The sequence below is a fragment of the Apteryx mantelli genome, chromosome 26, assembly GCF_036417845.1.
Source record: "Apteryx mantelli isolate bAptMan1 chromosome 26, bAptMan1.hap1, whole genome shotgun sequence".
Taxonomy (NCBI): Eukaryota; Metazoa; Chordata; class Aves; order Apterygiformes; family Apterygidae; genus Apteryx; species Apteryx mantelli.
Genome location: NC_090003.1, coordinates 1,532,575 through 1,555,523, shown reverse-complemented (window position 1 = coordinate 1,555,523; position 22,949 = coordinate 1,532,575). Strand labels below are relative to the sequence as shown.

General features: G+C 50.4%; 1 protein-coding gene across 1 annotated transcript in view; it reads right to left on the bottom strand.

The window, feature by feature from the left end:
- The window catches only part of MEGF6 (multiple EGF like domains 6), a 58,045-nt gene that overhangs the window by 9,565 nt on the left and 25,531 nt on the right, over nucleotides 1–22,949 (bottom strand). Inside the window, exons 8-23 of the mRNA XM_067311275.1 lie at nucleotides 22,451–22,573; nucleotides 20,987–21,154; nucleotides 20,562–20,693; nucleotides 19,602–19,730; nucleotides 17,358–17,486; nucleotides 17,056–17,190; nucleotides 16,539–16,673; nucleotides 12,230–12,355; nucleotides 9,743–9,874; nucleotides 9,162–9,290; nucleotides 8,608–8,739; nucleotides 8,053–8,181; nucleotides 7,090–7,218; nucleotides 5,620–5,748; nucleotides 3,425–3,553; nucleotides 3,074–3,202 (exon numbers count right to left, since the gene is read on the bottom strand). Coding sequence (XP_067167376.1) covers nucleotides 3,074–3,202; nucleotides 3,425–3,553; nucleotides 5,620–5,748; nucleotides 7,090–7,218; nucleotides 8,053–8,181; nucleotides 8,608–8,739; nucleotides 9,162–9,290; nucleotides 9,743–9,874; nucleotides 12,230–12,355; nucleotides 16,539–16,673; nucleotides 17,056–17,190; nucleotides 17,358–17,486; nucleotides 19,602–19,730; nucleotides 20,562–20,693; nucleotides 20,987–21,154; nucleotides 22,451–22,573 — 2,115 coding nt within the window. The remainder of the gene's footprint in view (nucleotides 1–3,073; nucleotides 3,203–3,424; nucleotides 3,554–5,619; nucleotides 5,749–7,089; nucleotides 7,219–8,052; nucleotides 8,182–8,607; nucleotides 8,740–9,161; nucleotides 9,291–9,742; nucleotides 9,875–12,229; nucleotides 12,356–16,538; nucleotides 16,674–17,055; nucleotides 17,191–17,357; nucleotides 17,487–19,601; nucleotides 19,731–20,561; nucleotides 20,694–20,986; nucleotides 21,155–22,450; nucleotides 22,574–22,949) is intronic.

Here is a 22,949-nt window from a genome sequence, read left to right as displayed (position 1 = left end):
TCTCTGCCGAGACCTTCGGCCAGGACCGAGCAAGACAAACTGTCCCGGCTGCTCATCTGCCACAGTGGAAAGCTGTCAACCGCGAACAAGCTCGTGTCAAAGAGGCCGTCAGACAGCCTCCAGACAGTGAAATCAGTGCTCCTCAAGGTACAGGAGAGCGGAGCACTGGAGCTCACCAGCTGTGCCCAAACCGCAAGCCTGGTACCCCAGGGCGCACTCCGAAGCCATGTCCTCCTCTGCCCCAAGCTGCGCGTTGGGAAGCTCCCGGCGCACGTCCCCGCCGCTTTCCTGCCACGACGAGGCTTCTCCCAGCCGGGTCTGTGCAGCTGGTGCACGCTCAGGTCCCCAGCTGCCGGGAAGCCGGGAAGCTCCTCGCTCTCGCCAGCAGCAAGCCTCAGAGCCACCGTGCGCAGGAGAGCACGTTCCCTTTCTCGTGCCTTGTGATTCTGCTGCTGATCAACTTGTTTTAACGAGGGCTTTCTCTTCCCCTCCTCCTGACTCTTCTGCTTGGCCGGCAGGCTCATAAAGTCCGTAGGATCAAACTCAGGCCCAGCTGAGCCGGGATCACTACTGACACTCATGGAGTTCTGCAGACTTGCCTCAAGAGCGAACTCGGCACAACCTGCCGAAAGCGTGACATCACTGTTGCTTCCGAGACAGGCTGGCTGACGTCAGGCGCCCGGCAGGAGCGCAGAGCCAAGACGAGACGAGGTCCTAGGGAGCAGAGAGCTTAGCCATGCAACAGAGAGCAAAAGGAAGGAAGTTGTGAGCAAAGCAAACGGGTCTTTGCGTAAACACTCTCTCATGCCTAATTTGGTGTGAAGTCGCTCTTTAACTAACTGTGCCAAATGTTTTTGGAAGTGTTACTTCTGGCACTGTTTGATGAAGGCTGGGTGCCAGCATAGCATAGTCTCAGTCACGGCTGCAATGCTTTAGTTTTGCTGGGGCTTCTGTTGTCAGAGAAGTGCCTGCTTTCTAAAGCACATGCAAACCAGGTAATACATGCGGGGCCAGAATTATACAGCAGTTAGTTAGCACTACGGGTGCAAAACCCATGAAGCTAATCTGCAGTTCTGCATCATGAGCGAGTGCACAAATGCCGTAATTTCTGTCCAAACAGGTTTCTTGTCTGCGCAAGAGCCGAGTTTGCATATGCAATTGCAATGGGAGTATGGCTACGTGGCGCACACGGCTAGGCAGATGTTTGCACATATACACATTTTGAAGCATAGCCCCGTAGGAAGCCAAATAGAGGATTCTGGCTTTTGTTAAAAAATGTACACAATTGCTGAGTTTTAGGGGGGTGGGTTTCATTTATATCTAAAAGAAATTATAAAAGTGAAACTGCAGATGTGGTCAGACTTTGGCCTGCCAGAGCATCTCAGCAGCCGAGCGCAGCTACACTTTGCTGAACACTCGGTATCTTACTTGAAGGAAGTAAGAGGCTTTTGAAGCTTTGGTTCCATCTAGGAGCCAAAACACCCATGAATTTTCAGCCCCGACACCTCAGGAAAATTTATCTTGCATTTTTTCACAAATCCCAAAGAACACTTGAGTGTTGGGATAGCCAGAGCGGAAAAAAACCCTGCTTGCCTATGGTCAAATTATTAAAACTTTGAGAAAGCAGAAACTGAGGGGTTTAGCAAATGGGATCAAGAACTAGCAGAATCCTGGACCATGGTTTCCAAGCAGAGAGAGGGCCGTTCTCTCAAGAGGGAAAGACGTCTCCATTTTGAGGGGGCCAAGGCCGGGTGCGCTTGCTTCAGAATGAGCGTGTACAACTGCACCAGAACGCCAGATTTAAGGACACACAGGCAATCTCCTATTGCGGGAACCTGCGCAATAACCGCAGAGGGTGGTTGTTGCACGCACTGTTGCAGTAGGTCAGCACAGGCTTTGGGAGTTGGTCAGGAGCTGAAATACTGTACCGCTCGGACTGACATCTGTGCCACAGAACCTGCACTGCTACTGCTTTCAATGTTAGATTTGATATCACAGTCTTGATTGCAGGATGGACACACTCTCAAAATGTTGAAGAAAGGCCCCAGGAAGAACTTTGAAATTTCTCAGCTTTGCAAAGCTTTGAAAGTTGCTTCCTCTTCATTCCAGATCAAGAAATGCTTCAAAACCATCACGTTACAAGTCACAGTCCTGCTCTAGGTAGTGGGTTCTCGACCTAGCTAGCAATCCAGAGAACAACAGCAACAGAACCCTGATACAAAAGAAGACATCTCCATATGAAGACACTCCCCGGCGAGAAACCTGAGAGCACCTTGATGCAGCTGATGGCAGAGGTAGCTGCAGTGGGAGCTCACTTATGACAAGTGACGTGAGCAGACCGACATGCCTTTTACATTGCAATATGAAGAATATATCACGACTGCTGAAAGGGGAGGAAGCTAGTGGATCTCTTCTTGGTGTTCTGATACTCGATCAGCTCTCGGTTGCTGCTCTTAATAAGGCCAATGGCCTTTTCAACACCTCCTCATAGCGAAGGGATTGCCAGGGTGTGTGTTACGTTTACAGATACGGCGAACACAGGAGTCTATAGAACGACAGATGTAATTATTTGCTGGGGCTTAGGACCAAAGCCAGGCATTTAGGGTCAGTGCAATCAGGCCAGAGGCAGGTACGTGTAGAAGCGAGAACAGACAGGAGATGATCTTCAGCTCCTGTTAAAATAAATGACCTTTTGTTTTTAGTGTATTGGCTTCTGCGTCAGACAGATACCGGCGGGGACCTGCAGCCCTGCAGGGACGCCCGGGAGCAGGGCAGTGGCCTCAGGCCGGGGCCCGGGGGAGCCTGGCCCTCTCCCGCTGGCGCCGTCCGGGGTGGCTGCGCAGCCCCTCTCCGTGCCTTTGCCTTTCGAGGAGCCCTCAAAGGAAAGCAGAAAGCACAGCAATGGGCAAAGCTAGTCTACCCGGCCCAAACCACAGCACCTACAAGCCCTCTTCTGAGCGCAGAAATCCAAATTCCGTGTCTTTACTTAAAAACTCCCCGGCGTTTAGAGCAGACTTGTACAGCACCAGGAGGCGGTGACCACGCGGAGGACGCGCGCGCCTCACTCACTTACGGCTTTCGCACGTGTCGCCGGTCCATCCGGGCGGGCAGAGGCAGTGCCCCCCCCGGCGCTCGCAGCGCCCGCCGTGCTGGCACGCGCAGCTCCGCCGGCAGCCCGCCCCGTGCTGCCCCCGCGCGCACTCTAGGAGGAAGCACACGGCGGGACGGGACCCTCGCGTCCACGCTGGGCAAGACGCGCGCGCCAGGACCGTGCGGGGCCAGGAGGACGGGTGTTACTCAGTCCTGGGCGCACGCCACCAGCTGCAGCGTACGCCGTTGCCAGCTTTCGGGGACAACGTCTTCGGAACGGGACGGCTTCGTGCCGGAGCCCGTTTCCGAGGGCTGCCGGCTGCACCTTACTCACCCAGCTCGCAGGCGAGTCCCGTCCAGCCTTCGGGGCAGGCGCAGCGCCCTGTGACGGGGTCGCAGCTTCCGCCGTTTCGGCAGAGACAGTGCTGGCGGCAGTTCGTTCCGTAGAAACCAGCTGGACACGCTGAGGGAAAACCAGCGCAACAGAAGCCTTAAAGCAGCCGGCGACGCTGCCCGCCGCGCGCAGGCGCCGGGCCGTGCTGGCGGGCCCGGGCGGCAGGGGCAAAGGAAGCCGCCGCCGTCGCTGTCCGCAGCGAGAGGCAGGCGAGGAGCCGGGGCCCCTCGGAGGCCGCTTCGGTGCCCGCGCAAAGGGCTTTGCTATTTTAACGTGCTCCGGCGGGAGGCACCGATGCCGCAGGCGACTAGGTGGCGAGGGCACCAAAAACCCAGCCCCAGCCAAACGCAGCCCCCAGCGCAGCCCAGCGCAGCGCGAGTCACTGAACGCAGGACGGACCCTGCGGCTAGACGTACTAGCTGTAATTAAACCGGACTGGGTGGCGCTGGAAAAACTAGCTAAGCTTCTGCGTACACATCACCAGTACAGAAAATAGCCTGCAACGCTCAAGCTCCCCTGGGAGGCTGCCCAGCCTCTGCGAGCCCTTCGGCAGCTTCGGACTCTTCCAGCGGCTGCGAGCGCAGCCCCACCAGCAGCGGCTGCAGCTCCTGGCTCCGCCGCCGGAGAGACTAACGATGCTCACGGCACGAGCGTGTGCCAGGCTTCTTCGCCTCCCTGTTTTCCCCGGCTCCAGCTTACGCTAGGAAGCTTACTGCCTTCTGAAGAGGGAACCCGGGGAGAACAGTGCAGCTAGCCGAGCAGCCAGAGGGAGAAGCGGTGTCTTCACCAGCCTGCTCCCAGAAACGCAGCCCGGACTCCTTTGCTCCGAGGTGTCCTTTGGTGGCGAAGTGGGGCATCAGCAGCAAAGCTGTTGCCCTGCCCCATCCGACCTGCCTTCCAGATCATTTTGGGAGGCTCCCCACATTAGGAGGTGCCACCCTAAGAAAAGGCTGGAAGGCCCAACGCAGTGACAAGGGGAGCGGAAGGGAGGAAAGGGAGAGGTACCCCAAACCTGTCACGCCGCTAAGGAAGCGCAGGGAAGTCCCCCAGAGGTGGCATTAACCAAGCTGCAGTGCTGGAGATCCAACCCACTGGAACAAAGAGGGTGGTTTTGGCTCAGCTGCCAAACTACATGCTTTTCAATTCCCTCACCATCTAAATAAAGCTTGGCAAAACGTTGCTGTGAACCGGGCTTTCAAAGGCCATACGAAGGAATCTTTCACAACAGCAAACTTGGACGACACGAACTAGACAGTGAACTCCACTTGGCCTGTATTTTCCTGTGTTTGCTTTCCCGCTAGCGAAGGGATTTGTGTTCCCTTTCCTCGTCCTGCAGGGAGGTTCACAACCCTGTGGTTTGTTATTTCCCACCCTGCTGCAACTGGTGTGAGCTGGGAAGTCCCAAACCAGGACATACCACAGACCTGCCAGGCCCAGTTATGGCTAGCGGGTAGGTAAGCAGAGACAGAATACAGACTTTAGGACCTGTGCTCCTATTTTGGGAAAACTTCCTTAAAGAAGAGGCCAGTAGAAGAATCACTTAGTGACACAGAATTTAAACAACCCATCAGTGGGTCTGATTTCTTTGGGGGAAGCAAATATATAAAACAAAAAAGGCGGGTGAGTCAGCAGCCCTGAAAGATGCTCAGTTGATAAGCAGTGACTTCAGTCCCGAGCTGCAGAACATCCTCATCTTTTAGGCCCAGGTAGTAGCGCTGCTTAGCAGAGAAAAAGCATTTAAGCACCCAAGTAACTGTTATCGTCTGCACAATTTCTCCGAGCGTGCTTGAAAGCACTGCTGGCTTAGTGCCTGAATGCTCAGTGCAGTGGAAGATCGAGCCTTATTCTATGTGCTGCTACAAAAACTGCAAGTCAGGCAATTTCTGGTGCTCGGGGAGAGGGCAACCTTTCGGCTTCTGTCTTTGTGAATGAATTAGTAAGTGCTGCGCAACTAAGAATGATCTTATTTGCAAACTCGTCCTGCTCTCACACTGCCTCAGCTCCTTGTAGGTGCTACCCTACGAAAACGCTGACCCATCCAGAGAAATGGCATTTTCAGTGTGCATCGGCACAGTGTTCCCTCACGACGAGGAAGCAGACAGTCTGGATTACAAAGCGACATTAAGCTGTGTTACCTTGCTGGCATGTGGGTCCTGTCCATCCAGCTGCACAGAGACATTGGCCACTAACATGGTCGCAGGTAGCGTTATTGGAACAGTTGCATGTCTGACTGCAGTTCTCGCCATAACTGTTCTCCTGGCATGCTTCATGGAATCAGAAGTAGGCATAACTGTTAGACAACAGGTATTAATTACATCATCCAGACTCCTACTAATGATCCAAAATGCACTTGTCTGGAAGAAGAACCAGCAACCAGACGGACCCAAAAGGGTTGTGTAAGTTGTTTTTCTACGGTGTCATGGAGAAATAACAGCTGTATTCTACATAGGGCTGACATTCACACAGCCACACACACACACACACAGGCACTGTTGTTATCATTAACGTTACATCATCTTATCTACTAGGAAACTGTTTTGCCCCAGCCCTCGCTACATGCAACAGCAGTTGCTCAGACAGAGAGACATTCAAAGCTTTTGGAAGTCCCCGTCCCCCCCCAAGACAGAGCACATTTGCCAGAAGAGTCCCCAAGGCTGGGAGTCTGCTTCAGACGAACACCGAGCAATCCGGGTCCAAAGCACCTCTGAACTGTTTTAGTCCATAAAGCTTGGCTAAGAAGCTTGTAAGAACAGACTCTTCTGAGATTTTCTGGTATTTCCTCCCTGGCGTCATAATAGACGCAGCACAAAAAATTGCCCGTCTTGGCACTTACATTTCTGGACCTGGCCAGAACCTGGCAGTATTAGGCAAATGTAAAAAGAGACGTAAAAAATGGCAAAAGCTAAGTCAGCATTTTTGTGCCTCCCTCAGGGCTGAACTTATATAAAATATAAGACAGTGGGGCTCACCCTTTCTATTTGGCAGTGCTATTCCTAGCAATAAAAATACAGTTAAATAAAAGCACACAAACTAAAATATGCAAGCAACCTCGTAGAGGGAAAACAAGCAGGGCAATAAGAGACTGTGATGTCTGCTTACGACCCAGTTTCTGTCGGACACATGCACATTATAAACGTATGCACACACACACATGCAAACACACACACACAGCCTCCGCTAGAGCTGAGCTGTTAGAAGAGGCCATGCGAAGACAGACCCATTTATGCAACCTGCAGAACCCCAGACTCCTCTTTCTTTGAGGACACTCCGGATGAAGGGGCAAAGCCAGTTCCCACTGCCGGGCCATGTACTTGCTGGTCCTTTTGCAAGGATCTTCTGAATGTAACATTAAATGAGTTACATCTACAAACACATGCTGTCTGGCCCCTCTCCGAAACCAAATGCTTCTCTGCAGCTCAGAATTAACTTCCACACACAGAAAATTACACGTGGGGAATAAACACCTCAACCTCCAGCCCCAATGATCGAGAAGCAAGAGAGACAGACGAGGCTCCCCAGCGCTCTCCTGAGAGCTGGCTTTTGACCAGCTCCCCCATCAGATGCACCTTAGCCGGACGGGAGCGCGAGGCCATAGCGACACCTACTCTGGTTACAGCTGGGGCCAGCCCAGCCCGGCGGGCAGCGGCACTGGCCTGTTGCGTGGTCACAGTGGGCTCCGTTCAGGCATTTGCAGGTTTCCCGACACTCTAGTCCATAAAATCCATCTGGACAGGCTGCGGAAAACAAAACAGAAAAGCCCCCCCCCCCAAATGTCTTTATGAATGTCAGTCTGTACGAGGCCAAGAAATCTCCATGCGAGGAGGAGACGCCGCTCGGTAGCTTTTTTGCTGATAAAATGCTGTGCAGACGTGACAACTTCCTAAGTCCCCTGTCTCCCTGACAAGGCAGCAGAATATTAGATGCGTGTTCATTGTGGCCGTCCAAGGCACGCAGCAAAGCTCTGGTGGATGAGAACAGCAACGGCACAAGGTTTCTGCCTACCAAGAGACGACCAGGTTGGCGAGCGGGCCGCTGCGACCCCTTCAACGAGCAGCCTGGTACGCGGAGGACACGGGCACGCTTGTGCGGGCTCCGAAGGCATCCTTCCTTCAGCGGCTGGGCCTCCAGCGCGGCTCAGCTAGCAGAGCTTGCCTTAGCACTGCATTCTCACTACCAGGCGGCAGTTGCAGTAAAAAGCCAAGGCGAGTAATCAGGGCTTCTGCCCAAGCGTAACGGCTAAGCAAAAAACAACAACAAAAAAAAAAGACTGTGCCAAGACCCTGGGTGCAACATGTGTACATACACAGGCAATCAAGGCAGCTGTGCATATGCTCCTTGCTTACATGTTGTTATTAATTTTTCCTGGACCTTTTCTCTTCAGAATTAAAATCCAAGGAGAGAATTAGCAGCTTGTGGCTACGCAGTTTTCCCCATGACCATCCTGATGGATTCTCTTTGCCATACTAGCATAACTAAGTCAAACACGGAGCGCAGATCCCATCGGCAAGGAGACTGTGATATGTGAGGCAGTTTTACAGCTTTTGGATCCCCCAGCAAAGGATACTTACTGCGCTCGCAGAACGTGCCTCTCCAGCCCGAGCTGCAAGTACACGCGCCACTGACGTGGTCACACATAGCCCCATTGTCACACTGACACCGGTGTCGGCAGTTCAGCCCAAACCATCCGTCCGGACACTCTAGCAAGCAGAAGCGAAAAAGGTTGAGGAGCCTGCCCTTTCCTGGCTTCTCCACGAAGCCCTGCTAAGGCAGGAGCTCAGGCTCGGAATGGAAATAACAGGATTTGGCAGCTGCTTTTTTACAATGGCTGGTGGGCTCTATCCTGCTCTTTACAGATGAGTATCATCTGTGTCACCAGATCACCCCTGAGAACAGGACTGGACCGGCAACATCGCAGATTGGGTGCGGGAACTGCATTTCTGCTATTGAACCGAGGAACCACTGCTGGCGAAAGCTGTACCGTGGGTTTCTCTGCTACCTTTACCACTGTAAAGGCAAAAGTCTCCCGGACTGCGGAGCCAATGCCTTTCCCCTGCAGAGCAAACCTACATAATTTCACTCGGCTCAAAGCGGACGTGGATAGCTTGTTGGATGGCAGCACTCACTCTTATCGCAGCGGACTCCCGTGTAACCAGCTTCACAGATGCACTGCCCTGTCGCCGCGTTGCAGCTCCCATCACTGTTGCTGCAGTTGCAAGCGTTAGCGCAGTCCGGGCCCCAGCGGCCGGTGTCACAGGCTGAAACAGAGGTAAGAGCACATCCTTAACGCTGCGCTTACCCAGCTTCCCAGGCGAGCAAAGGTACGGGAACAGCTCTTCGGTCTCCCAGGGTATTATTTCCATTGATTAAACTGCTCATATCGGCAGTAGGAGAAACACGGCTGGAGGTTCTCGGGAAACGCAGTGGGGACAGCGAGAGTTTCTGCTACTTTAGCACACTTTTGATGTGAATTTACTCTGCAAGCAAACCCACTACGGAAAGGAAAACAGAACTGGGAGGCACTGGCAAGACAGAGCAGAGGAGCTTAAAGGCTTCTGGAGAGACATTCTTCTGGCAGAGGCACAGCACAGAGATGATGATGATGAACCGAGTCACAGGTTAGCTTTACACAGCTCGGTGTCTTCCGTGAGCGACGCATAGTAACCGGAGGGTGCAATACCTCTTCTGCAGTTGGACCCCGTCCAGCCAGGCGCGCAGCTACACCTCCCCGTCGCAGGATGACAGTGTCCATCATTCCCACAGCTGCATCTCAGCTGGCAGTCCGGACCAAACCAGCCAGGAGGACACACTGCCAAGGCAGACAAACACCAGCTGCAAACTGCTGCCGGATGCTAGTGCAACGGCTTCGCTCCTGACAAACCCCACGGGTACTAGTGTGGCTCTCTAGCGCAGCCGGGGGCCCGGTGCTCCTCGTCTGAGCGCCGATGCTCAGTTCCGGGCTGAACGGGCAAAGGTACTTAAGGATTTGTGTCGCTTTCTTCTGACGTAAGAGGCACCCATATTAACACAGGACGAGAAGGATTTCAAGGGACAAACCCAGCCCGCGCCCCAAAGCGCGAGCAGCGCGCTGTGGCGTGGCAGCCCCCAGTGCTAAGCGCCGGCCTGATGAGCGCGGTGGGGGCTGACGGATAACGGAGCGCTCTGCTCACTGCAGCGCTCCGAGCTAACCGGAGGGACTCGTCGCTCCCGCCAAGCACAGTCACCCGGACGCGATGAGCCCGGCGGGCGCGCAGCACTCACCATCCTGGCAGCGACTGCCAGTGTATCCCGGTGGACACACGCACCTCCCCGTGGCAGGATCGCAGCTGGCGTTGTTAGCGCACTCGGGACAGATCTCCTGGCAGCCCAGGCCCCAGCGGCCGTCAGGGCAAGCTGGAGCGCAGGCAGAGACAGAGGACAACCAGCTCATCGCTCTAGTTCAAGGAGCACTTAGCAGAGCGAAAGCTGCCACCCTGAAAAGCTCTGGGGGATGAGGCTTGCCTTCATCCCCAGAGCAGCAGCAGCATGGACCACGTCAGGGCAAGCTCCCCTCTACTGCCCCAAGCAGGTGCTGCAAAGGCCACCGCTGGGGCTTGCAGAGGAGCAGGAGGACAGGCACCACCAGCACCACCAGCAGCGCGGACCCTGGGCCAGGACAGCCCAAGGCTCGCTGTTGCTGCTGCTGCTGCTGCTGCTGCCGCTGCCGCTGCTGCCCTTCACGCTTCACGTGGATAGAAGCAAAAGCTAAAAAGCTCTTCGACACCCACAGCATCCTAAAATCTGGGTGGGGGTTCTTTAATTTTTCCTTAGCACAAAGAAATCTCTAAGAAACTTAAGAGACAGGTTTCCACGATTGGTCCTATATGACCCAAGTGAAGCTGGGGTGCTTTCAGCCACGTCTTCTTTCAGCTGTGTGGAGCTGCAGTAGGCAAGACATACCTGCCAGCTGCTGGGGCCAGCTCCTCTTATGAAACAGTCTCTACAAATTTTGTTATCTTGCACTGTTCCTGTCTGTCTGAAACACTGCTCTCTTAGCAGCCAAAAAAGTTCCTTCTGTTCTGTCTGAAAAAAGGAGGCAAAGCTTTTCCATACCCAGATCAAAAGCATGCACATTATCTCCAGGGTGTCCACTGATGCCTCGCAAATTGGAAATGCTAATCAAGCCTGCTTTGTCCTTTATGAGCAGCGGATCAGTTCAGCGTGTTTTCTTGATCAGAGTCAAGTAAATGGCATAGCTGCTCAACCGCCAAGCTACCTCTGATAGGCATCTTGCATAGCGCTTCTCCAGAGAGAAAAACCATTCATCCACAGCCAAGGAATTTCAGTGGCAATACTCCAGGTACAATTAGAAAGCTGGGATAGGACTTCTACAGTTTGGCTCCTAAACTTTCTGGACTTTCAATCTTTGCCATTTTTTGACAACCACCATGCACTATTGCCATCAAGCTTCTAATTAAACACTGCATAAGCGATATAATTCTGCAGACCAGCTGCGGAATATTTCCCTTGTGGACAACCAGTAGTGAATGGGCCACAGTTTGGGAATTACTACCTTGAGAGCCCTTTGGAGACCCAAGGCGCATGGAAATGTATTGCTGATTAAGGCGCTGAAAAACCACAGGGCAGTACATGAGCTGACCCTCCAGCGGAGCAAAGGAAGAACAGCATTAGAGCAGCCTGGAAACGCTCTGGGTGCACAGAGAGCACATGGGAGCCTGAACCTTCAAGGAAGACGCACGACGTCGTCTCCCACTCTTTCTAAAAGTTCAGTGCCGCTGACAATGGAGCCTAAAACACCGCACGGGTGACGCAGTTCGGCGGGAGCCATTCTGGATCACACGCTAGAGGTAAGACTTAGCTGCCCGTTTTGCTGTGCCCTGAAATGGGCTCCCTTTCACGCCAGTGCTTTATGCAGAACATACCCTTCTGTTTGGGAATACGTGGCCACCAGTAAGGACAGCACTGTTTTGTTTGTTTTATAAATAGCGTGTAAGTCTTCAGTAAGTGCTAATCTGATCTCATTCCAGTACTTCCATGTCAATTTTGGATTTGCATCTGCTTCTGGTAAGCTACAACTGCTCCTTGCTAGGAAATGGTGTTTCTGGCAAAGAGTCTTTCACTCTGCTAGACAGCACATTATTCAGCATTCCCAAGGTCCGCCTTTAGCTGCGAAAGAGAAGCAAAAGGCTAAGAACTGATAAAGCTGGGATAAGAATCCTTGTTTAACTGCTCCAGGGCCTCGAAAGAAGCCAGTTCCAAACACAGAGTAAGTACTGTGCATATGTGTTTTTATTGTCATACTATAGAACCAGGCCATTATATAGGACTACTATCTTCTAGCTGCTGTAATACCACATGACAGGTAAAAGTATAGGTTTTTAATTTAGGATTCTCTAGTTTTCCAGCAGTTAAAGAGTAATATGGTGAAGTCAATAAAAAATATACATCTGTAAAGAAAGACTCCTTACCTGTTTTTAAGGACAGCAACAACTGAAAGTATCTTCTCTTTATTCATTGCGTACGTTGTTGCTTACATGCTTATTCTTCATTCAGCTTCAACAACAGAGCTAAGCTAGCTGGTTCTACTGTTTAAGACTTACAATCTAAAGTTGCATTTTCTTCTAGATTTCCATGAAGATAACTCCAATTGCACTAGATGTTTTTAAAAATGACTTTAACAGAAGAAAAAGAAGCAGTTGCACGTCTAAATCCCGAGCCTCAGCTCATCTGTTGCTATTGTTTTCTCACCTTGTCCACAGTCGTGTCCTGTCCAGCCTGGCAAACAGATGCACTCGCCAGAGGTGCGGTCGCAGGGAGATCCCCTACACGAACAGGACAGCAGACAGTCAGCTCCAAACTTTCCTTCTGGGCACTCTGCAGGCAGAACAGCAGGGTTAACACTGTGGGTTACCGAGATGCATCTTCCAAGAGAATATTCTCAGGCAACTACTGATCAGATCCTGCACACCAAAAGGAGAAACCTTTGATTCCATGAGGAAATTACAGTTATCAAAGGTTTCCGTGTTGCAGAAGAAGACTGTGCTAATGGGCCTCGATGTGACCACTCTGTTATCTACACTGGTCGCCGTATTCCCCCACAGTAAGGGGTCCCTGGCATTTCATACCACTACCTTTATGTTTCTGCTTGAATGTCATCGCCCTGCTTGTCCTTTCAACAAGCGTTCCTTCACGCAGCAACGGCTGATCACACGCCCAACAGCGGAGGCCAAGCCAGTCTCCCAACTGGGAACGCTGCTGTGCAAAAAGGCAGCGTGCAGCCCCGGCCCCTCGGCTGCCTGCCTGCATTGCTGCTCCTGGGGCGCAGGCAGAGCCGGCAACACTGCAGTACCGCTGCCGGGCCCACGGCTGGGCAAGCAGGTCGTGGAAAAAGCGCTTCTGCTCACGCTTTGAGACACGCGTGTTCATCCCACGCGAACTGAAGCTGAGCGGCTCTGCACTCTACATGCTGGGGTGCAGATGTGCTTCTGTGCCAAAACACCGGGTGCTCAAGATCCAAACCTGTACCATGCCTCAGGTTTTACGAGGTACCGTGAGAGCTCTCCGCTTCGGTGGCTGAGCGCCTCGGGGACGTGCAAGGTGAGCTTTCTGGAAGGTGAGCTTTCAAGCAGCAGCTTTCGCAGCACGTACACTGATGGGAAGCAATAAAGAAGCAGCCTCCTCCTCCACAAGAGGAATAGGCACTTTTCCGTCGCTCTGCTCCGAATGCCAGGATGGTAGTGCTGATGTGAGAAAGCTCAGCGCGCTTTTCGTACCCAGCGACCCAGTTTAGCGGCTAGCTAATTACAGGCAGACAGAGGCCTCAGACCCAAAGAGCCTTAAATCCCATCTGAGTCTCCCAGAAGAGCCCCACGCTTGCAGTTCTTTTTGTTCACGAAAGCCAATGTTTCATAAGGCTTCGGCAGACATAAACACGCCGGCATTCAGAAATAATGAAGGAAAAAGCATACCAGCTTGTAGATTCAAAGTGACACAGTGGAGATTTTTGTTATTCCTGCTCTTTGCTAATTGATGGCAGATGTTCATCTTCACCCTTTAATAATTTCCAGCTCTGAACAACAGCCAAAAGCCTACTATTTCAATACAAATATTTGTGTTATTTCCTGTGACTCTCCCCTAAAGGATTAAGCTCCCCTCTTATTCTTTTCAAAAATATCACTGCCTGCAAGCGCCCAGCCCCCGGAGCAGCTCAGCGGCTCCGGAGGCAGCGAGTGTCCTGCCACGTGGAGGATGGGAGGCCAGCAGTGGCCTCAGGAAAGACCCCTGCTTCCCCGGCTGCCGGGAGCTCCGGGAGGAAGCACGAGCCTTGCATAAGCTGTCTGCAGCTCCCCTCATCTAGTTATTTCATCCTTTTAGCGCTGGCTTAAATAGTTTCACTCAGGAGAAGGAAAACAGCTCTACGGAAGGGGTGAACCGACTGCGCGCAAAACAAGGCGTGAGGGGGGATAAACTGTGGCAACCTATAGCCGTGCTTATTCTGCGCTGCGGGTACATCCGCACGGCAGCGTGGCCTGCCGGGCGCCGCGGGGTCGCCAGCTCGAGGCCGCCCGAGCAGCCCTGCCTGCAGCGGAGCCAAGCTGTCTGCCTCCAGCCTAGCACGGCCTCGGTCCCTCCCCACCCCCTGCGCCAGCGCACGGGCCAGCGGCGCCGTCGGCCACCCGGAACATGGAGGGACACGTGTGGGGAGAGGGGAAGAATCGGGATGTTCTTCCGCCCTTATGCCAACATTACTCCTCTAACTTTTGCCTCTTCTCCAGGGAGCATCCCTTCGGACTAGCATCTCAGAAGTTGGTAAATACAGGAAAACACTGCTTGCCCAGAGGGGAAAGACGGAAACTGTGGAATCGTTAGTGGCATCTTCTGGAAATGTCATTCGTGTAGCCTGTACTGGGATGGAGAACACAACCAGAAATTGAAATATCAGCTGGTGCTGGAAACTCCTAACTAGTCCCCTGGGCTCAGTTCAGACATGCAGTTCACTTGTAAGATGGGGTCAGCTACCAAGTTTGAGTTTCCTGAAGAGTCTAAGGATGGGCATTATCCCAACTTCCATTTACACCGAAAAAGCTCACAAAAATGAGCTCAGACTTTCTAGGGTCTACCAACTCCAGTCAGATGTGTTTTTGACATAGGCCCTTATATTTCTGGATGGACTCGGGAGGAATATGAAAGTGAAACTCTGTTAGAGGGGAAAAATAAAACAGAGGAATCAGAAAACATCGAGCTGAGTTGGTGAAATTTATGAGTGAGACAGTGTCTGGGCTAGGACTGTTTCTGATTTCTGCAATTTCTTTTCACAGACTTGTACTACTTAAACCAGAAACGGATGATGTACCCACTTCATTGGTAGGAGGATGCACCTGTCAGGAGAGTGAGCAGACTGCAGGGCAGAAAGCGCAGCGCCGCAGCTTATCAAGATAAACTGCCGCCGTCATTTGCTTTACAATGAGGAGGAGGACTGACATGAATATAAGCAAAACTTGGTTTGTTTTACTGGAACTTTTTGTGACAATCTGCAGCTTTTAGAACAATAGACCAACAACCAATAGAGCAACTATGCTGTATCTGTTAGGGTGTTACGCAAGATAATCCCATGCTAGCAACTTAATTAGGTTAATAGTTGTAACTTCTGGGTTGGGCGTGGATGGAATGTTTGCTTCAAAATAAGCTAGTGCAAAAACTCCGGGGATGCTACAGTCGGAATTCAGATACTGAACACCACAAGCCTCCGAATGCAGCACGTCTTTTCCATGCCTGCAGAGTCCAGCGCTTTGCATTTGCTGTTGGATCCAGCTGAAAGGCGATTAAGAAGAAAACAACCTCGTGACAAGAGGAGGACGGCTTTTCAGCTATGGATCAGTTCTGAGGCTGGCACAGATGACTATTTTCCAACAACTGTGTTCATGTTTTGAAATCATCGCCTCAACTTTCATGCCAATGATTCATTGCCTTGAGGTTCACTCCAACAATTTCGTTGGAAAACAAACCAAGCGCTCTGACACCCCAAACACCTCCCAGGAATTTGCAAAGCTGCGCCCTCAGAGCCTCAGTATTACACTGCACACGCGCAGCCGTGTAGTTTAGTTACCCTACTGCTGACTGGCCCTTTATTTGAAGAGCAGAAAACTGGTAGGAGGTTCATATAGAGGCCAAAGTTTAAATCCTAATGTAAATGAAACACAACTTTTTCTTTCCACTTGCAGATCAAATAGAACTTTAATATGGAATAGAGAACAGAATGGAAAAACATGATACCATTCTGCCTGGAAGTAAAAAGACATCAAAGGGGGGGAAAGATAACTAGTTATAACCTTCATCTTCAAAAGGAAAGATGCCCTAGTGGCAGGATAAAGCAAGACCTCGGTCTCCTTCTCTGAGTACGAATCATTATGCACAAGAATTCCTGCTTCCCGCTTCTAAGTGACTGTAGTGTTTTGATACGGACCTGTCAATGGCAGCTCTTGTATCATCTAAAGCCGTTTCAACTCTCCGCTCACTGCATCAAGTGCAGTGGGCTAGGAGGGCCGGATGAGAATTAAAGGAATTCGGGGAGCCCTTCCATGTGGTTTTGCTAAGAAGGAGCGGGCGTGTGAGGCAGCGAGCCCACCCCGACTCCTCAAGAGCATGCAGGCTGCTGAGACGGGCAAGGTAAGCAGCCTAGCAAAGCACTCAGGAAAGAGGTTTGAATGCTTCGGACACGAGGAGAGCGACAGAAGAAACCTCCAGACTCACTTCTGAAATTCACAGAACCCTCACGGAAGAAAAGACGAAATAAATGGGAGCTAAGCTTTGGCCAGCTAACGCAGGCAGCGTGTCGCGGCAGAGCACCGGCTGCCTGACCGTGCAGGGGGAGGGAGCCTCTCAGGCGCAATTCAAACGCGTTCAGCTCCCTCAGCCCGCGTGCCGGTCTGGAACTCTTCCAACGCAACAGGCAGAAGAGCAGAGGCCAGCGGAACGCAGGCGAGACGGCGGGAGAGAACGTTACGCGAAAGAGAGGTACGGGCGCCTCGCGGCGACCCTGCTCCTCATGCGGCCTTACCTTGATCACAGTTCTCCCCATGGTAACCTCGGGGACACTCTTTCCAGCACTCCCCAGTAACGTGGTCACAAGACGCTTCTGGAGGGCAGCCACATTTCTTCTTGCAGCCATCCCCATAATAGCCAGGGTCACATTCTGTTAACGATCACGATCAAAGAGAAAGAATATTCCGTATTACTAGACTGCTCCTGGAAGAGCAGGCAGCGCAACGGGACTGTCAGAGCGATGGCCACGGACCAGCTCCATCCTGAGCCGAGAACCGGACGCGGCAGGCTGGACGGGGTCGCCCTCTGCCCTTACAGGCACTCGCACCCAGCTGTGCAGCTTCTGGCACGCTAACTTAACTTGACTGAGTCCGATGATAACCAGCTTTGTTCCTAATCTAAATGACAAGAGGGAAGACGGTCTCGGGGGGATGGAAAACGAGCCTAATTTTTCCCCAAGACAATTAGTTAGGGGGAAGGAGGCTGGGCGAGGAGAAAGGGGGCTGCTTCACGAATACTCCTCCACAACTCACTTGTCTCACACCACTTGCCGCGGTAACCAGGTTTGCACGTGCATGAACCGTCCTTCTTGTCACAGTCCTGAGTGTGGTGCTGCACGCAGAGGCATTCTTCAGAGCAGCCAGGGCCAAACACCCACTTCGGGCAAACTAGGTGCGGAGGAAAAGAACTGGTAAGGGACATCAGAGGTCAGATAACACAGCACAAGGAAAAAGATCATGGCCACCTAGCACTGATCTTCCCCAGGGGCAGTATTGTCAAAGATCATAATCTGAGAACAAAATTCAGAGTGTAAAAACAGTGTGGATAAGCTCACCTAAATGGCAGTACCGTCCATACAAGCCGGGATCACACAAACAGGCTCCATAAATCCGATGACACCGACCTCTGTTGGCACAGTTGCATTTCTTCCTGCATTGTTTCCCATAAAATCCTTTAGGGCAGCCTATTAATAAAGAGAGAGAATCTGGGAAGGTGAGCCAATTTACATCTGTCATTTTATTTTCTGGGGAACACAGAAAAAAACATACAAAAAATCAAAGCCATATGTCATTAGAAACGAACCTAGGCAAAGGATGCAGTGAGTTTTGAAAAGAAAGCTGGATTGATTTTTGACCAAGAATATATTTGTGTCTCTATACAGTAAGATGATGACAAAAGCGATCAGATTTCATGCATCAGCTCATAAACAAATTGCTTCAACAATCAGCAGTCCTGTCCGTGATCCCCCTGCACGGAGCATTCTAGCGTATTTTATTTACTTGCTTATCTATCAGCACGAGAGACAGGACACCCAACTTGCTGGATGCGCTCTGCTCTGAAGTTGCTCAGATCAATGCACTCCAGCATGATGAAAACGCATCTGTGAAACAACGAGCAAATGCTGTCTGTCAGCAGTAATTCACATTTCCAGGTCACCTTTCACTTCAGTTGGCCCCCGCGCACATTACACAGAACACGACAGAACTGAGAGGAAGCTGTGCTCAGAGCTTCGGAGTAGTCAACGCATGGGGAACAAGGTCCGTGGGGAACCACATGGGTAGACAGGACCTCTGTGCAACAAAACGTGCTGTATCCTTCCTCCAACCATGAGAGGTGTATCCACAACACCCGTAAGCACTGTACTTCACTTGAAATGATAAAGCCGGTTGGGCTAGAAAGCTATCTTGCGGGGCTCCAAGAAGTCTAGATTTTTCATATGTGAGAAAATGATCTATAAAGCCATCCCTATTGACAAATAACATGATATTTGCACTTTATTAAAGGAATAAAACTATTCTTTCTCTTTTATGCTAAAGATCTTAATATTAGAAGCATATGCCAAACATACTGTGTCAGCAGAATGCCCAGCCAGCATCCTTCCAGGCAGCAGAAGCCTTCTCCCATGTGATAAGAACATTAGACAGCTCAAGAACAGGAAATGCCACCCTGGGACGACACATCCCTTCATCATTGTTTATTTTAATCTTACCTTCCTGTTCTTTCTCTGTACCCCTCAATCACCTCCTTCCTAGGGAAAGAAAAGGTCTGGGTATCTCTCGAGTTCATTTATATTCTGCTTCAGTCTCCTCCTTCAGTAATAGATTCCATATGCTCTTAACCATTTGTCTGAAGTCGTTTTGTCTGAATTTCTTGTTGTACCACTATTTCTCTGTTTTTAGATTATGTCCCCAAGATTTTAACTCTTTGGAAGAGAGAAATAAATACTTACCAACAGCCACAGATACCTTCTTTTGCAGCACTTTGGGTAACTACTATTATTGCAACTTCAGAGTGCTTTCTTTTTCCTTCAGTGGGAAACACCTCCTCAGTTCTTTAAATTTAGTACAGAACACGTACTTCTGACATTCTTTTCTTTGTCCTTCACTGAATGTTCAGTAAAATAGAGTTGACTGCCCATGATCAGAGTGCTGCATTACTGACTAAAACAAGGACTGCAAAGAACTTCCAGTGCAAAGATAAGGCATATTACCTGGGACACTGTTTCATCTTTTTCTCATTAACACAGATCTTTTGCATGCAAGACTATGTGACACACCAAGTCAGATGGAACAACGATGTGTCAGAGTCACTCAGACATGGAGATGAGCCGGAAAAAGAGTTTGAAGATACTTTTAGTAAGCAGCTACCAACTGACAACGTAGGACACTCTGTGGAAAACATTTTAAGACTTCAGAGAAGCACAACTGGAATAGCAAACAGCGGCATCAGAGTTGGCTATAATATCCATTTAACAAATTATGGCAAACGCTCCACTAACATGTAAAGACAAACAGAAATATGAGCTACCTCCTCAGTCCAAGAAACATCACTCACCATTAGCAGCTAAAGAATATCGCTACCTTAGTCCGCGCTTTCTTTCCTTTAAAAAAAACCCATCTGAGTGAAAAAGAAAACCGCACGGAAGGCCCAGCGCTCAACAGGTTGTGCTTGATTTCAGGGCCTTTCCTGCATTTCTGCACCCCTGCAACTTCCCTGGGACTTGAAAAGGGCTGAGGTGGTGGGAAAAAGGGGGATCTTATTACTGCATGAAGCAGGCGACAAAGAACCTCGATCTTACCATCCTCACACAGGTCTCCCGTGACGCCGGGCGGGCAGCGGCAAGCGCCTGTCACTGGATCGCACGTGCCTCCGTTCTTGCAGTGACAGGAGAAGCTGCAGTTCCTCCCAAACGTGCCTTCCGGGCAGGCTGCGAGGACAGAAACAGGCAGACGTCAACAGGCTGCGACAGCCCTGCGGAAGGAGACCGGCGCTGCTTTCCAGCCTCGCAGGCTGGCTGTTGCAGAGCCTCTGCTTCAGTGTATCCCAAAACAGGTACAAGAACAGATTACAGGTTTTGAACATGAGAGGAGCTTCAGCTTGTTTGACAGTAAGTGTTTTGCCTTGTTTAGACAAAAGAGCAAAGACATAATGAATTGAGCGGGGAAGCCAGCTTTTCATAGCTTCAGTTCCTTACTAAGCTTGGAGATAGATAGCAACCTAATAGCAGACTTTATTCGGGTCACTAGAAAAGCGAGTGAATTCTTTCTTAAGCACAAGTAGGCTAAAGGGAAAAGCATTCTTCTGCTTAAGGCAGAAGTTTAGCTGGGAGGAGGAATTAAAAGGATTCTCATTAGCATCTTGAGTATTTTCTTAGTCTCAAAGAATGGAACATGTCTGATACACTGTCGATAGGTTTATATGCAGTCTGAGTGCTAAGCTTAGAGTCAGTGCCAGACACATACATTTGCAGGTTTGAACTATAGACTAAAATGCCTTAGGATCTGTTTGGGAAGGAGAAGGGGGAAACTTTACTGGGGATTTTGTCTGGTGACTAACAGCCAGGCTTTGCCAAGGTAAACACGGCAAAGAAAGGCAACTGAACTGACAAGAAAGGTAAGGGGCATCAGTGCTACTTTTGGCCAGCTGGGGTTTTGTGTACTCTCCCTTCTCCTCACTTCTGAGTGGCTTTTGGAAAGAACAGCCGACAGCCAACAAACCACCCAGCCTTCTCCTCCTACTTCTCTCCAGGGTTACTCACTCTGGTTACATACGATGCCAGTCCAGCCTTCTGGACAATCACAGCCAGTCTGATCTTCGTTGCACGCTCCACCGTTTCTACAGTCCTCACAGCTCAGGCTGCAGTCATGGCCAAACGTGTGCTCCAGGCAGACTGCAACAAGAGAAGCTGAGGCTAGGAAGGCTTTCCCAAGGCTGCTCCAGCTGCTTTGACAGTTTGGGCAATAAAGCCCCCATGCTCAGTCTGCAGCAAAGGTAAATGTTCCTGTGTTATAACACAGGGTCTGTGTACACAGAGAAGGTATTGACAGATGCTGTGGGCATGCTCACTGCATGCGAATGTTGTGGGTATGTTCACCACATGTTCATCACACACCAACATGTGTGATTAATTCTAAAGACTTCAAAGTAAAAGTATGCCATCTAGCACTGCTGCAAAATGCCCACCAAATTTTTCTGAAAGTGTGTGCTCTCCTCTTGCTTCCATCTCTTCCTCCTCCTCTTCATAATCGTCATTAAAGAGCTGGGTAAACTCATCTCTCAGGACTTCAACATGAGGGACTGGGCGGATAACGGGGCGTCGACCATCCAGGGCTTCCACGGGGACATCTAGAGCTAGGGAAGCAGTCATGCAGAGTACAACGTCAAAGGGGGAAAAGTGAGAAGAGACCGCCTAAGAGGTGAACAGTGGACAGAATCTCTGTAATGAGAAAGGAAAGCAGAAATGATATCTCTATAGGGTTGGCGCATCTGATTCGGACTGGATTGCCCCACTGATCTCTCTCTGTATCCCTTGACGCTGCCAAAACAATGATGCATTCCTTTCTTTCACTCAAACTTTGGCTGCTTGTTTGCTTGTTTTGACTAGAGTGTGGCACGGGACAGCCAAATGACTTAACAATTGTCTGAGTCTTTGATCGTAACCTTGACACATGGATCTGACTTCTCAGGTAACTGAGATCACCGCTCATTCTAATCACCTTGTCCCTGCAGTTTTTCTGACCAGTGCCACTTAGCTTCCTTGAGATTTCAGAAGTTAGTTACTCTTTTCTTGAAAATTAAACAAGACTGCCCATCTAACAAAGTTAGGCAATGCATTTCAGGTTGATTCTCCTTTTGGAAAGAGTTTTTATCAGCTACAAAGTACCCAGGTGCAGCAGGCTTCCTTCCTTGGCAGGGTAGGAAAGAGTTAAAAGTCCCCCAATCAAGCTAAGCACAAACACACTTGGGAACCACAAGCAGCTGATGGGCAGCCTATAAAAGCCAGCGGGCCAGGAGGGAGTTAGGCATTCTGCCAGAGTGTGGGGGGCATGAAATGCTGCTCTTTTGGTTCTGGACTTTAAAGAGCCTTTCCAAAAATGGGAACCCTGGCAGCACTGCTATGTCTGGAGTCATTAGAAGATGATAACTGGCTGTTGGCTACTCTACTAAGTGAGTGAGTTGGAAAATATTGTGCTTGGTGGTGGGATAAAGAGGGTCCCACTAAGAAAAAACATTATTTCTTATAAGGAAAAGCTGTAAAGGCTGGTGGTTGTGGAAAGTGTTCTGATTCTTTGGCTAATTTGGGGCCATCACTGCTCACTGTAGAGTATTTTAATTGCTACTGTGCCAAAATCCCCTAGGCTTCTTTGAAAAGCTCTGTGAAATATCACTGAAATAGGAATGGTCCTGTTAGAGGAAAGCTTTCTGCTGGTGGTGTGAGTCGTTTCAGCTGCTCATGTTAATAAGTGCTGTGAAAAGATGGAAAAGGTTCTGTGTAGGGCTAATGAGTCCAGTGTAAGTTGGTTCTGGCTCCTCTATGCTTTCTCTGGATTCTGTGCAGTGAAGAGTTTGTAAGTGAAGAACAGGCAAGAGAAAGCATGCAGGTAACCTAATGGTTTACCTGTGTCATAACACAGAGGTTCCACTTACAAATGCAGCTCCTTCGGTCCTCATCCAGTTTGTATCCAATCTGGCAGCCACACTGGAAAGACCCTATCTGGTTCTGACATGTATGTTCACATCCACCGTTATTTGAAGAACACTCGTCCGTATCTAAAAAACATGCAATATCTCTGTGTAATGGAAGAATGTCCTCTGTACAAGGCAGAGGCTCCAGGTGTGTGTATGTCTACAGATCAACAAGCATTTGGGCTGGAAGTAGTAAGGCTTCTTTCTTCCAAACAGATGTGAATTTTGTGTTGAGGGAATGAGCCAAGTGTGAATTCTGTTCTCACCATGCCTCAGAACAGCTTTACTGTGTGGCCGAGGTATTTGTCTAATCTGTAGGTTGATGGCACCCTCTCTGGTATGTGAAGCCATTTGACTCTAGAAATTGAGTTGAGACTACGCAGGTGATTCAGGGAGCCATAAGTTTCAAAATGCTGTGGGCTAAGTCAGCCCACACCTGCCACTAGCAGTGTAGAGGCAG